The sequence below is a fragment of the Chaetodon auriga genome, chromosome 14, assembly GCF_051107435.1.
Source record: "Chaetodon auriga isolate fChaAug3 chromosome 14, fChaAug3.hap1, whole genome shotgun sequence".
In the NCBI taxonomy this organism is placed as follows: Eukaryota; Metazoa; Chordata; class Actinopteri; order Chaetodontiformes; family Chaetodontidae; genus Chaetodon; species Chaetodon auriga.
The window spans coordinates 20,996,534-21,012,500 of NC_135087.1; the positions used below are offsets into that span (position 1 = coordinate 20,996,534).

General features: G+C 41.3%; 1 protein-coding gene across 1 annotated transcript in view; it reads left to right on the top strand.

Annotated features, from left to right (window-relative positions):
- Positions 1 to 6,035: 6,035 nt before the first annotated feature.
- Positions 6,036 to 15,967, top strand: part of daam1a (dishevelled associated activator of morphogenesis 1a) — a 20,286-nt gene continuing 10,354 nt past the window's right edge. Inside the window, exons 1-7 of the mRNA XM_076749570.1 lie at positions 6,036 to 6,591; positions 12,571 to 12,787; positions 12,899 to 12,988; positions 13,959 to 14,030; positions 14,293 to 14,387; positions 14,495 to 14,714; positions 15,714 to 15,827. Of these exons, the coding sequence (XP_076605685.1) occupies positions 12,602 to 12,787; positions 12,899 to 12,988; positions 13,959 to 14,030; positions 14,293 to 14,387; positions 14,495 to 14,714; positions 15,714 to 15,827 (777 nt within the window). The 5' untranslated portion in view covers positions 6,036 to 6,591; positions 12,571 to 12,601. The remainder of the gene's footprint in view (positions 6,592 to 12,570; positions 12,788 to 12,898; positions 12,989 to 13,958; positions 14,031 to 14,292; positions 14,388 to 14,494; positions 14,715 to 15,713; positions 15,828 to 15,967) is intronic.

Genomic DNA, 15,967 nt, shown 5'->3' on the forward strand with positions numbered 1-15,967 from the left:
CCCTCAACAGAATGGCCAAGTTGCAAACTTTTTGCAGCACATGATAATAACATGAATACAACATAAATACATGAGCTAGCTCTTATCAAAAGCAGAAGAAAGTGGGACAAAACAGTTCAGGTTTGTTTTTGATATTTATTACTGTGTTCTCTTATACTGGTTGATATTTGGGGCAATGACACAACACCAGATCAGCAATTAAAATGCAACTTTTGTCTTGAATTCATACCGCAGGGAAGAGCAAAGTATGGTGATTTTTCACATTCGAACCAATCGTGACCAGACAAATACCAATTTTGATGTAATTATTCAGCATTGTCTGCTGCAAGAAAATGGTGATGTAATGTAATTAGAAATAAGCTTTCTGTAGCTTACATACCTCCAGACCTCCCAACCTGCTGCTTTTTCTCTGCTCATGTATCCTCCACACCTTTTTTATGCCTGACAGTGAACATGCCTGCAATACATGCAGTTGCCCTCGTCTCATGCCCCCCTCACTGTCCTCTGCTTCGGCGTCCTACGTGGTAGATGTACCTCCCAGTCGCTCATTGAGCCTTGCACTGGCCTGCACTGTTCGGTCAGCACCCAGTTCAATTGATCCAAGGACGGCTGAGGTAAACTTTCACTCTCTGTTGGACACAGACTCAATGTAAACGATCTCCTGCATGAGTTGTTTTCAAGGCACTGACAAACTATTTTGTCATTAAGGTATGAGGACTACATTTTCATTGTCAGAGATTTTGGCGGATTGATCTCCGAAGTATCGATACTACCAATATGAAGTCTTGTTTTGAGCATTGATGAGGAAAAAAATGGATCCATCACATGTTTGACGACATCCTGGGCCCATGAACATTCCTCTGCTGCAATATTTGACTGTGTCACTAAATGCAACGCGATGTCACAGTGCTGCTCATCATGGTCTTCAGTTTGGTTTTGGATTAAAAGTAAGTTCACTTACTTCCTGGTTCGGACTGTTTTGTTCAGTTCAGCAGGTCTACATATGCTTTGTTAATTAAGCGTAATGGCTCATATTCCCATCATTGATTTTGTGCATTTGTGCAGTCTTTCAGAATGTTTTAACCAGGAAATAACTGTACACAGTTTTAGGCTGAGGTGACAAGCTGACATTGAGCTCTAACTCTAAGAGCTGCTGATTTGTTCAGTGATGATTGAGTCTCAAAGATCTGTTTCTTCACATTGGCCAACTGAAATCCTCTACTTGCAGTGTTGCCACAATCCTGGAAAGTACTTGAAAGTAGTTGGTTAAGTAAGGAAGAGGTCGTTAAACGCGCTTGGATACTAGAATCTCTGAGTTTGAGCCTTGGGCGGCTCGTCATCTCAATTAATCTGGAATTCATCTTCTTCCTATCTGTCAGTCCCTGTAGGCTGCACAGATACAGCCGTTTGCTGATCGCTGTGCTGTGTCATCGTGCCGAGTTCAAATATGCAGCTGGTCACCAGTCCCCTCTGGTTTGGGATGTAGCGCAAGCTATCATCAAGTAGCCTATGCCAACCGCAACCACCCATCAGGAGAAGATAATGAATGAAAGTGAGTCCTCACTGTTGAAGTCTTCTGCAACCCTGTACTTGGTTTAGTTTCTCTAATACCAGAGTGATCATCAGCACAGCTTGTTGACCTGCAGGTAGCCGACAGGAAACACAGGAAAAGAACATTCTTCACATGGGACCTGTTGATTTGTGGCAGCAGGAGAAGCACAGGTGTGAATTACACTGATGCTTGCTCTGTTCAGTTTACTGTAGGTGTGCAAGGTGAGACATGTCAGTGAGCCAACACCATGTGCAGCACCGCGACTGCTGTCGCCATGACTTTATGTTAATTAGTGCCATATTTTAAAGTTATTTTTAGGAAGTTAGGAAAATATATGGAAATAAAACACCAATGAAAATAAATAGTTTCACGTCCTTGCCACCTGTTTTCAGTTCATGTGTGGGAATCAGCGTTCTGTATATATGAAGAACTTGGATTGCTGGTTTCCATGTCTGTGATCTCCATCCACTGGGCTTGAAATTCACAGTAACAACCATTTCAAGGTGATATGATGAAGCTAATCTGACTAAACTGCAGTTTTAAATGATAACTAGGAAATGAACAATACAATTTTACCTCAAGTGGGCCAGCACTTTGTTCAGCTGGGCAGCTGCTGTCTGCTGTCATGAATGCTGTTTTTCCTCTACTGAACCCTAAAGGTTATCTGTCTTTGAAGATTGTTCCCCTGCAGGGCTATTTAAAGACAAACACAACCAGGACAGGAGATCTGAGGGGCAACAGGAAAGGACAGCACCCTGTTTAATCATTAATCACATAATTAAAGTATTAAACACAGCAGGACTTATACATGACTGTGACATTTGCAGTGACGTGGGTGTTACAACTGAATTGGTCTCCTCGGTTCATTCCTTTTTTGTGTGTCCCTTTCAGTCATCAGAGCACTTCTGGGAGTTAAATTCCCAGAGTGTCTGTTGTTATTATAGAGCATTTCAGCCACTGAACATGTTGGATGTAGCAGAGATGATCAGTTAGTCCCTTCAAACTGAACCGCATTCTTTGAGGTATTCACATCATTACTCTTTACTGCAATGTAAAGATATCCCATTACAAATAATAATTAAAAAAACTGCAATGAAAGTGTTGCAAAGTACAAAATGTGCCTTTCTAATCAAAAGTAAAAATAAAAAAGTGGCCTGGGTTCACATGTTCATATTATATTGGAATGAAAAGTAACTTAAAAAGGAAATTCTCAAGTGAAATGAAATTACCTTGAAATTGTACTTAAGCACAGTACCAAAGTAAATGCACAAGATACAGCACAATCCACCATCACAGAACTGCTGCTATTCACACAGTCAATCAATCACAACTGTTATTGATCATATCAGGTTCTAGTCTTTGATTAAGACACTGCTCTGTTTCCAAATGTCAGAGTGGGGGATCTGTAGTCTCATCTCCACCTGTCTCCATTCATGCCTTGTCTGTGTCTTCTGTGGAAATTGGATTTGACATCTTCTGGCAGCTCCTCTTCTGAGATCTCCAGCTCTGTGATTCGTCTAGATTCATCTGTTTGCACATTCTTGGAAGACTAATTAAAGCCATTAACCTTTTCTGGTCTGGTCCTCCCTGTCCGAGTGTGGCATTTTAGGTCCTTTAAATGACCAAAATGTAACACAGTGTGAGTGTTAGTAATTCCGATCCAATCAGATCATCTAGAGTTGTTTTTACTGGTCTCATAGTTGAAAAGTCAGTCATTCCACCAGCTAATCAGCAGCCATTTATTTAAGCCTTCTGGACCCGCACTGAGATAACAAATCCAGTTCTTACATTGGTTTGGTACTCGCTGTGCATTTGCTCATGAGTACTAATATTGCATATTGTCACCTCCAGGTGAACACCTCTATGCACAAGTCTTTGAATTAAACCTTAAGAAAAGCAAAAAACAAAACAAAACAAAAAGAAAACAGCGATGTAAATGCCCTTGTTGAAACTCTGAATGCCAAAAAATACACACAGAAGCCTCTTACTCTGAGGAATGTTGGTTAAGCCAATGATGGTTAACCAACATTCAACCAGCCGACACTGGTTGTTGTTGCTTTCACTTAATTTTTAAACATCATGACCTTGCCATAACCAGTTATCTCACTGTAATTACTCTTCATGACATATAAACCAACTCTACAAACCTCATAATGACAGATCTAGAGTGTCTCTTTGTTTAAGCCTACTGTTTGTAAAATGGACAATCCTAAAGCATGCAATGTATCATTAAAGGTCCAACTGTAAAGTAAGTTTACTGTCAAGTAAATCCTGAGTATAATTTATCACACAGGATACAAGGATGAAAGCCACATGCTGTGCAAATGCTGGTTCAGAACTGGCACCTTTTTTACTTTTTTATCTCAATTCAAGCACTGGATGTATAATGAGAATTTGATCTTTACTATTTGTGCATTAGGGTTACATTGTTGTTGTGTCAGGTTAATATAAACTCATTACTGTGCATTGGTCTGATCACTGCTGTGCTGTGGGCGGTAATGGAAATCGTGTCCTTTAGGGGGAGCTAGCAATGTATCAGTCTTTCAGTCTTGTTCAGCTTGAATAATAGCAGAACTGTTTGATAGTTATACTCATTCATATACCAAATGTTTGAACGATGCTCATATACAACAGCTGCAGTTGATGCATATGTTGTCTGAATTCCAATTTGGTCTGCGAAAGATTCTGCTCGAGCTCCGGCCCATTAGCTGTGAACAGTATGGTCTCTGCACAAGTGCAGGTGGTGTGAAACAAACTGTTAGCCTGACAGGTTCAGAGGTAATGGGTTTATTCTAGCAAAGCTAATATTACCCATCAGTCTGGGGTTGAAGACAAAAGAACAGCACCCTTCACTGCTCTACAACAGTATCGTGTGTGTTGGAATGTCACCTGGCTTCATAACACACACGCACACACACACACACACACACACACACACACAGAGACAGAGAGAATGAGAAAGGAGTAGGAGGGAATCATCAAGGTATTCATTGCACTCTAATGACGTCTGATGACAATGTAAGAGTAGGATATGTATATACAGGATTTCTTATAATGTGTGTGTGTGTGTGTGTGTGTGTGTGTGTGTGTGTAGTAGACTAAAAGTAAAAAGTTGCATCCATTTGAAAAACATTAAGTAGAACGCAAGCAATACATATAAGCAATTAACTACAGCACTTCCATAAAACTGAGAAATTTGCAAGAGACAGATTCAAAAGAGACAAAACATCCAGACTTTTCTCTCTAGAATGAGTCAAACTCCCAAAACACTGCAGTTTTCAGTGTTTCAGTTTGGCCTGGAGGCTTTTAACCGTCCGATACCATCTGTGGAAAGAGCAGCACGGGTGTGTGTAATGAATGGATCCTGAAAACGTTTGTGACATGAGTGGTTTCCCCTTAATTTGTCCATGAGCTGGGTTGTGACATTGGAAACGAACTCATTGCTGATTGCATTTAAAATATCCTTTTGCAGCATTCTTCAAATGGTTTACCTCTAATTCTGTGTATCAAGCAGTGTTTACTCTGCATCAACACTGTGTCAACATCTGCTACTACCTTTGCCCTCAGAATACACACATGTGCATCTCTGTGCTGCATGTGTGTGTGTGTGTGTTCATGAATCTGTTTGTGTGAGTGCTGCAGTGAGGAATTTTGATTTTATAGTTATAACAAAGCTTCAGAGAAACGTTTTTACCAGACCTCATTTCTCAAAAACCTCGGATTAGGAAGTGGGTTTATGATAACAATTACAAGTTTAAAGTCCACTGATGACTAGTTTTTAGCTTCAATCTGTAGTCCAAAAGTAAACAATCACCCCGCCATTGAAGTGTTAAATGCATGTTTGGAACCTGCTATGATTGCAAAGTTGACTGACAGTCCTGCAGTGAGAAGACATTTTACATCAATATCTGTGAAGTGAGAGGTAAAACAGGCCTACGCAACACCTCTAATTGAAAAACACACAGTCAGTTATATTATATGTCTGAATATACATGTAATTTATGGTCAAAATAGTGAATGGAGAAATAGGATCATTTATTTAGCCTGATCTCATGGGACATCCATACTTTGTCTTCAGTCACTGCTATTTGATATATAAACATGATATTTCATGGAACCTCATGCCAAATGTTAATTTCAAAAAACAAAATCTAATGATAAATTTCAGCTTTGAAAGTTCTCTGTTAGGACTGTTCCAGTTACTTGCACCTGTTGGTGATGTAACATGATATTGTTAGTAATCTGCTGATCAACATCTGAAAAATGTCTTCATCATCAGACAGTGAACAGATATTACCACAGAGCCTGTCACACCTCTCTCTCTCTCTCTCTGTGTCTGTCTGTCTCTCTTTCTCACACACACACTCGAACACACACAATGCAGTGGGTGAGGCCTAGGCATGACCGCCTCCACCAGGAATGCAGTAGTGTGTGTTTTGAGCTCCCTGCATACTGTACGCTCTCACTCAGGCTGATCGGTCAGTTTCTCTCTGCCTCACATGCACAGAGATGACAGATGAAGCACATGAAAGAGGATTTTGCACTTTATTGGACACCTGCAAGTTTCTGGCAGACTTGAAGGAAATTTCGTTCTCTTGTGGATTTTGTATTTTAAGCAGTTTCTAAGTGAAGCAGCCTCTTGTGGATTATGACTGCAGACTCTGTTTGAACACTTTGAATTCAACTCCAGCTCTGCTGAAAGCTCCACAGGCTGACTTAAGGGTCAGATTTTAATTTCTGTTTAGTTTAGTTGCCGTAGTCTTTGGAGTTAAAGCTTCATTTCGGCCTCATTTTTATTCCCTTATTTTATATTCTCTCCATTTTTTGCTCTGGATGATATAAAACACATTAAACTGTCTATCACAAGACATTCAGAGCAGCCTTAACAGTGAGCTGTTCCAGTGTTGGACTTTGCGCTGTGGCGACAACAGAGTGAATGATCTCTGCTCCAGATGTTCATCTGACACTGCCTGCTGCTCCACACACTGCTGAAGCTGGACATGGCATCTCTCTGCGTCACATAGAAGTGGATCACAGAGGTAGGACACTCATGATGAGCCACACACTTAATGTAGAGGATGGTGACATCATAGAGCCGCAGGCTTCATCAGGCCTGTCGGCAGAATTTTAGAAATAGAGTCCAAAACGCCGTCAGCACAACCCAACCCTGTACAAAACAAAACATCAAAAGCAGTCTAACTATTGGCTATTGGTACTTAAAGGTGGGTAGATTGGAAGAAAACAAGAAACAAATTATAATAAATGATACTGTCAGTGTTTTTGGAAATAGTTTATCCACTGGATGCAGTAAATTGAAGTTGTGAGAAAACAGTTACTATATGGTATAAAACTACAACAATGTGTATTTTGTGTTCTTTATTGATTATTGTAGCTGTATTGTGAACAGACAGCAAAGCTGCTCAGGTTTCCTCTCTGCAACAAGCGTATCTCTGCAGCAGTTTGTATCAGATTATCTGTTGATGCGGCCTTAAGTGCCGTGAGCCGATGGCAGAGCAGGGACTCAGGATGTGGGGATAAAAGTATGTTGGTGCTACAGTGGAAAGGTCACGAGGTCATTAAAATGAAACATTTCACCTGTTTGGGAGCATGTGCATGTGATTTCACAGAACGCTGCCATCTAGATGCTGACTGTGAATAAAACAGAAAGTTTTAAGTGCATTTTACTGTAAAACTTTAAAACCTACTGGCTCACACCTTGTGTGTGACAAACAGCCACTGACATTACAGCAGCCTGATGTTTGACTTTTGCAAACGTGTCATTTAGTTTGGATATTGTGTGGCAGCATGTATATAAACACCTGTACTGAAATTCAGCAGCAATGCAAAACTGTGGTGTAACAAGCACCAGTCATGAGAGGATGATGACACGTTCAAATGAGCCATTTGCAGCCGTTTCATTGAATTGCTGAGGGGGCGGAGCTATTTTTAGTTCCCCAGGTTCCGGAAATAAAAGTCCAATTGATTTTCTTCATAGACAACATGAGCTGATTGACTGTTGGAGCACTTAAAAACAGCTTTGATTGGCACCCAATTCTCCCAGTGGAGTCATCAGTGCAAAAGACGGACACCTGTGCTCTGTGATAACAAGTCAAAGGCACAACAAAACAAAACAACATCCAATCACTGAGCTTCACATTTTAAAAAGCGACGTATGTCAGGAAGTGGTGGCTAAAGATTACAGTGTTAAGAAAACTGAAAACAGTTACAGTTACACAGTTGTGATCAATTTTGAATGAACATTGAAAGTAACATTTAGTCTATCATTTACAAAATGAAATTAAATGGAAATACAAACTGGGGAAAAGCTTCATTGATTTTTGTAAATGTCTGCTTATTCTGAATTTGACGCAGCAGCACATTTCAAACAAGTTGGGACAGGAGCAACTAAAGACTGGGAAAGTTGTGGAATGTTCCAAAAACACCTGTCTGGAACATTCCACAGGTGAACAGGTTCATTGTTAACAGGTGATGGTACCATGACTGGGTTTGAAAGGAGCATCCTGGAAAGGCTCAGTCATTCACAAGTGAGGATGGAGAGAAGTTCACCACCGTGAACACATGGTTGTGTTTGCAAATGATCACATTTTTGTTTTTTTTGTTTTTTTTTGTTTTTTTTGATGTTATACACAGCATCCCAACTTTCTTCTAATAACACCAGCCTCACCCTGATGCATTAGGACCAATCACAGACCTGGTCTGGGTTGGTCCTCAGGTTTTCACTACCACATAAATTGCATGAAACTAGCAGTGACAGATACTGAGAGAGCCTCATCAACAGCACGCATTCATGGTGGGAAAGAACAATCTCTAGCAAACATTGACTGACTGAACTGTCCTTGCAGCTCCAGCGCTGCCGTTCTGTCACTGACACTGACCTTTGACTGAAAACACACTTTCTCTCCTGGGATCTATAAACTATTGACTAAACCCTGCAAACTCTGAGCTGCCTGCTTCATCTGAGCATAACTCTGTCATTAATCTATATGCAACATGGACACACACACACACACACAGCGCTGATCATTATTAGAACCCTGCAGCAGCCATTGATGTGCATGTAAAAGCATTTATGTGACTGAGGCGAGGATGCTGACAGTGAGCAGTGCTAAACGTCAGCATGCATAGTTGGAAGAGTCCCTGTGCTTTTGTTCGTGTGTGTGTGTGTTGTTTGTGGGGCTGAAGTATGATCATGTCAGCCACTCAGTGAGTCCATCTGTCCAACACTGTGGGATGGAAAAAATACAGCATTTTTCAATCAATGTCTGTGGGGACCTTTTCTCTATCAACAGCAAAGACTGAAAAAAATCTGCTGCAGTAATATCCAGTGATGGTGAGGTGCAATCACTCATGTACTGTACTGAAACTGTACAGTTTTAATGTACTTAACTTCAGCATTTCCATTCAGTGCTAATTTATATCTCAACTTCAGTACATTTCAAAGGAAAATACATGCTTTTATTGATCTAATTATAGCTATAGTTGCAAGTTATTTTATAAATAAGACATACTTTATGATGACCTTATAAATTATGACATAGTGCACTCGGTAAAACTGCACGACAGCGTACTGTATAAAGTCTGACGAAATGATCTTAACAAGCTTTTCTCTGAGCCTCATCAGCGGACTGCCACTTATTATGAGACTGAAGGTCAGTACTGAAAGTCACATAATGACAATTGAACCAATTCAGTGACAACCAGAAAACTCCATCTGCTGATGAAGACTGTGAGATGCAGTTTAAAGCTGCAGAGAAAGCTCAGGTGGACATTGTGTTCAGATTATTTGAAGAATAAACTTCCTACCGCTGAACCAATCATCACCGCTGAGTTATTAATACTACTGACCACCACATGGCAGCAACGACGAGCATCGTAAGTGACACTGGTGAACCCAAACTTGTTTAGTTTGTATAAGAAACTTTCACTTTGATGAAAAGCAAGCGCACATCGCCTGAACTGTCACACCACCCTAAAGTCATATTTTAGGTGGCTTGTTCTGCTTCCTCCTTAAAGTCCTATGTTCCCATGAGTCCTGTGTTCCCCACATTTATATAACACGTCATGAGATGTGACAAAGAGTCCTATGTTGTGTGTTATTAGGGTTAGGATTTTGACCCAAAGGTTAGCTTGCACTGAACTGGAGAACATTGGACCCTGGGAACATAGATACACTCCCAAACTTTGGGGTAAATTGTATAAAGTGATACACAAGACACCTAGAAGACTGTGATGATATGATCCATAAAGGCAGTGATATACAATCATTGTGATCCTGACAAAAGTGGACAGAGATGACTGTAAAAAAAAAAAAGCTACATGAGGGGGGAAAACGGTTTTTTCAGCTCTTAAATCAAATCTCACATCTTTTTCACAGAGATGATCTAATAGTTGTTAAACTGTGCTGATAAGTGTAGCTCTTACATGATATGAACACTGTCATCACGACCACTTTGCTGTGTAGGTATACAGTACGCTCCAGCCCCAACTGCACCTCATGGGTAATTGTACCCGGCAGCAACCTTGTCTCGTAGAAATTCCATTTCGATTCAACTAATTTGCATTCTGAATTGCGTTGTGCTGACAGACGTAATCAGTCAGTGTTTGTTTGAGTGAGTGAAGCACTGCACAGTCACAGCGAGGGAGGATGGGGGTGTAGACAGTGCAGGACTGGGACTCGAGAATCAGGGGTTCACATCCAGACTGTGCTCAGTTTTAGGCAACAAAAGCACCTTGGTTAACGTTAGAGAGAGACTGTGATCGCTGCTGACTTTTCTTCTTTCCCTAACATTAGCCAAGTGCTGTCAGTGCCTAAATATAACCATAAAAAACCTGAATGATGCACACTTGCCATGGACGTTCATTAACATTTCCTCATTATGTTAATACAGACATAATTCAATCGGCATTATATATCCAACATATTTGTTGTTGCAGATTAATTGTATATACCTGTCATTTCTCGGAGACAAGCCTTTCCCAGGCTTTCATTTTCATTTAAAAGCAGTAAAGACTTCACACTGAATCTGGTTTAGCATCAGTCGGCTTGATCAGTACACTCTTCCTGCAGAGGGTGTGCCTCTGCCTGCCTGTCTGTCAAGTCAACATGCTTCACACAACCGTCCTGTCGCTCCTGAACCGCCTGTCAGCCCAGTCTGCTCTCTACTGCTGACACTGAACTTCACGCACTGAGAGGGGAGCCAGTTATTAATCAGCATCGTCTGTTTCAACCACATTGTAAATCAGTGTCAATACATAAACTGACTTGGGACTAGAATGTCACTGTCAGTTGCATTTGCCAGTTTTACAAACATTTGATCATTTATTCTGGGGTTTTATGTGGCTCTCCCACCAGCATCTGTGATTTATGTTAAATTCTTGCAGCACTGTGGGAAAATAGCACAGTCAACAAATTTTAATGTCCATGAGTGTGAAAATCCCTAACCACCCTTTATTGTTTCTGCCTCATCGCTTGTAACATCTAAAAACACAGAATGTGAGTTTACAGGTGCTACAAGCTGTCAAAGATCACAAAACCAACACGATGTATAAACAGAGAACACTGTGAAAGTCTGTCCTCAATCACACCTTTAGGAATTCTTTATATCACACAGCTCATTGACTCACCCCCTTTACAGTGACAGAATGTCAGTTTGCTGGCAACAAGAGGCTGATGAGAGAGGCTTTTCAAATGAACAACAACATTTTGAAAGCCCAAAGATGCAGTCGCTGATCATAACTCTGAGTCTGTCAAAGCAGGATTTAAAGTCTGCTGATAGATTTAGAAAATATTATTCAAAACTCTGCTCTTCCAATCAAAGCGCTTGATTGGAAGAGCTTTTGAGAGAGATATTGGCTCCAATCTCTGAACGACTAAAGAATAAAAAGATAGTGTAACATTATGTTAAATGTAGAACATCTCCATTGAGAACCAGACATAACCACAATGTGCTATGGAACATATCATAAAGCACTGTGACGTGCATTACTATTCCACTCCTGGAGAAAAGAGATGTACAGAAAGATGTATTCATCGTGACTCTGACGCTGTACCATCAGCAGATGCTTCATGGCTGTGTCAGAGAGGGAGTGTGCACCTGCTATTCACTGCTCCACTGAAACTGTTTGTGTGGTGCGACATACCAGAGCGCTGTTTCTGTCATAAATCAGATCCTTAAATAAATGATCAGACTCATGACTGTGCTGGAAGCGCGCTGAGCCACACCTCATGACTCACCAGGGTGAGCGAGAACTGCTCCCGGCTTCTTGATCACAGGACACTGAACGCCCGTGCGCCTCATTGCCTTCATTTGCACGTGTGCATGTTTTGATCGTGTTGGTGTTGATGGACAGGAGGCGAGTGTTTGTGCAGCGTAAACAATGACAGAGACATGTTGTGGGTGTGCAAGCCAATAAATGTTTATGCTCATTTTGTGTATTGATATTGAAACGATTGACAGTTTTAAACAGGTGAGGGTGTGTGACTGTGTGTGTGTGTGTGTGCATGTTCCTGATTTAGATTCGAAAGGTTTTGAGAATGGAGCTTTAATTCAATCCCCTTTTGATCCCGTTTTTTCTGAATATCTTTCTAAAGCATGGAGGAAGAGGAGAAAAGTAACGTATGACAGAAAAGTCCCTCGCAGCTGTTTCTCAGTGGATTGCAGACTGTTGCTTCATGAACTGGATCACATATACAGCGTGTGGCACTAGTGGATGCAGATGTAGTTTTGCCTTGTTTGGTTCTGCGTGTTGTGGCTCAGGAGGCTGTGTTTGTGTGTATGTGTATTTGCTGTATTTCCACTCTGGACTGTCTCCTGGAGACAATGTCCCTTCATTGATTCATCTAATCAATTTGGTTAAATATTTGACATTTTTGAGCAGCTTATCAACACATCGATCTCAGTTTTTCATATCTGTGACCGCACTGCTGCTGAATGCAGGATCAGTATCAGGAAGTATTCGCAATATATTTGATTGATACTCTTCATCTTCCTCCTCAGTCCATACTTCTGGTGAGGCCCCGCTGTAACCATGGCGTCCCGGGTGAAGCAGCCCGAGGGGCGTAGCCTGTCCTCCCTGTTCTCTTGCTGCTGCAAAGAAAACGACCAACCAGAGATCGTTTACCGCCATGATGACATCAACACTGTCGCCGCACTGGAGCCCACCCTGCCCATGCCCCCCCCTCAAGAGCTGGACTCCATGTTCACTGAGCTGGTGGTGAGTGCAAAACCAGACCAGCGATCAAACTCTGAACACTCCTGATCATTCAGCATCTCTCTTCTTCTCTCCTTCATTCTCCCTCTCTGTCCTTTCTTTGGTCTTTCCCAGGATGAACTGGACCTCACAGAGGAGCACAGAGCTGCCATGTTTGCTTTGCCAGCAGAGAAAAAGTGGCAGATCTACTGTAGTAAGAAAATGGTAAAGATTTTTCAGTCTATTATAACAGCCAGCATATAGCAGTTTATGTACCCTGAGCTCATGGGAGTTCAGTGTGCCTAAAATGAACTAGATTTTTCAAAATGTTGTCCAAGCACGCCTAAAATGTTTGTACTCATTCTATATGGCCACACTGAAATGTCGGCTCTGAGAGAGACATGAGCGAAGTGATGAATCCTATAAATATGATAGAAGCTCATGGCTCATATCTCAGACAGCCTCTCCTAGTGGACACTGCTGGTGCTGCACTTGGTTGCTGAGTGACAGAAGCAGATGAATGAATGAAAAAAGAGACTTTGACAGTTCAAACTCTGCTTACTTTCTCACCTCTGTCAACCACTGCATGAAGTGGGTGTAAATGTCGGATTCTCAGCTTCATAGAGATACAAACATTGTCATTTTCAGGCCCCCCATGTCAACAGGGTGACTGACAATCTGCAAAATATTTCATTTGAGGCAAACCTAAGGAACAGACAGCAGTGTCCTGGCTCGTAAAAATTGGATTTTCCGGCTTCAGTAACTAACAAAGATTGACAACAATCAGAATATAAGCTTCAAAAATTCAGAAATGTGTGTGATCATGACGTCCATATTTCCAGTAGACCGTGATGACAATGCACAGCTGTATCTACCTATGATGTTACCTGCAGGTAGTTGTTTGACACAGTGACTGGAACCCATCCAGTCACTGTGTGATTCACACCCATCCTGTGTAAATCTGACGACATTGTTAAATTGAAAGATTCCCACATTTAAGTGCCATACATCGAACATATCATCTATAGTACAGTCATTCATTGGAGCAGCTGCCGGCCTCTCTTTTGATATATGGGAGTCCAATAGATGACATATGACACATCAATGTGTTATCTACCCATGAGCCTGACCTCTGTGTGTGTGTGTGTGTGTGTGTGTGTGTGTGTGTGTGTGTGTGTGTGTGTGTGTATTTCAGGAAGCAGAGGAGAATAAAGGAGCAACCAGCTGGCCAGAGTACTATATTGACCAGCTCAGGTCCATGGCTGCTGTGAGTAACACTGAAGTCTGTTTTCATGTTGATTCTGCCTATTCACAGACACAGATTAGACTCTATTACCTTTTTTTTTCTTTTTTCTTTTTTTTTAAATTCGTGTGATTTTTTTTCAGGGTATATTGATATATTTGTTTTTGAATGATAATGTTAGTTTAAATGGCATTGCAGTTTTTCCTAACTTAATATCAGCTGATATCACATAAACCACCAAAGCGATAGTTTGAGGAACTCTTTTGTTTAACTCCTCTCTTCCCAGAGGAAGACTCTGCTGTCACTGGAGGATGATGAAGAGCAGGGAAGGCATCAGATCATAGATGACCTAAAGACAGCACTGAGGACACAGCCGATGAGGTTCAGTTCCAGCTCTCACACATGTTATTCTGAAAATGTAGAGATTTCCCAAAGCTGGGTCACCTAAAGAATAACCTGAACCTGCCGTTCTGATTCATCTCCCCCAGGTTTGTGACGCGGTTCATTGAGTTGGACGGCCTGTCTTGTGTCCTGAATTTCCTCAAGTCGATGGACTATGAGACCACCGAGTCTCAGATCCACACCTCACTGATCGGCTGCATCAAAGCTCTGATGAACAACTCTCAGGGCAGAGCTCATGTCCTGGGTCACTGTGAGAGCATTAATATCATCGCTCAAAGTCTCACCACTGAAAACATTAAAACCAAGGTATACACAGGCAACACACACAGCAAATCACTAAGTTTGGAACTTTCTCTATAATTATGAAGCAGGTTTAATAGATGGTGAGAGGGTTGGTGAATACAGGCGGGTTGAAATTAGGCACCATCCTACATGGACTGTTCCCTGGACAGACTGGTCCCAGGTCCCCTCTGTCTGAAGTGACTGTTAATGTTTCTGTTGGAAAAAGTCCATCAGACAACTATAAAGAGAAGCAAAATGACCACGAGAGACATAAAACAACCACACAGAGACGCACAACCACCACAAAGAGACACAAAAGAGACCTGAAAGACGAACAAAAAGACAGCAAAGAGACACAAAAAGATCTGAAAGAGACACAAAAAGACCTGAAAGGGACACAAAAAGATCTGAAAGAGACACAGAAAGACTTGAGAGAGACACAAAAAAGACAGCAAACCTGAAAGAAACAAGAAAAGGACAGCAGAGGCACAAAAAAGACAGCAAGGAGACATATTAAGACCACAAAAATAGACCAAACTAGGCTGTACTATATACTTTAATACACATTTTACAATCTTATATTGAGACAAAATTTGTTCAAAGTTATGATAATGTACAAGAAAAGAGCAACAGGAAGAAACATCTGATACATGCTGAAGCTTGCAGTAGTTTTCTTTGTATGCTGCTGTCTACATTTGTTTTGTCATAAATGGAGGGTCCCATAACACAACAGAATCATGCTGTTTGTTAAAGAGGTGGACAGATTATCTGTCAGTTTACTAAAAGACCTCACTGGTTATGACAGGATGCCACCAGAGACAGTGACCTCTGCACTGCTAGTAGCAGTTTAGCCAAGATCTGAGGACATCATCATATCATATCATAAACTGACGCTGATGACGATGATATATTCTTGTTTTGGTTTTCATGACTTTGTATTAAGAATAAAACTTGATCTGGTGTATCCCAGTAAATACTTCTTCCTCTTCATTTCTGATCGAGCCTTCTTCCTTCTCTGCTCAGGTTGCAGTGTTAGAGATCCTTGGGGCAGTATGTCTGGTGCCAGGAGGCCATAGGAAAGTACTAGAGGCCATGCTGCACTTCCAGAAATTTGCATCAGAGAGGACACGCTTCCAGGTCTGCTTTTGCAAATTTGTACATGTTAAAGTATGGTAATGAAATGCCATCCCTTTATGATGGACGTTAGATGTGGTTAGCATACCACAGCCCACCAGAGGCTACAACGACATCACAGAAGAAAGAGGATGAACAACATA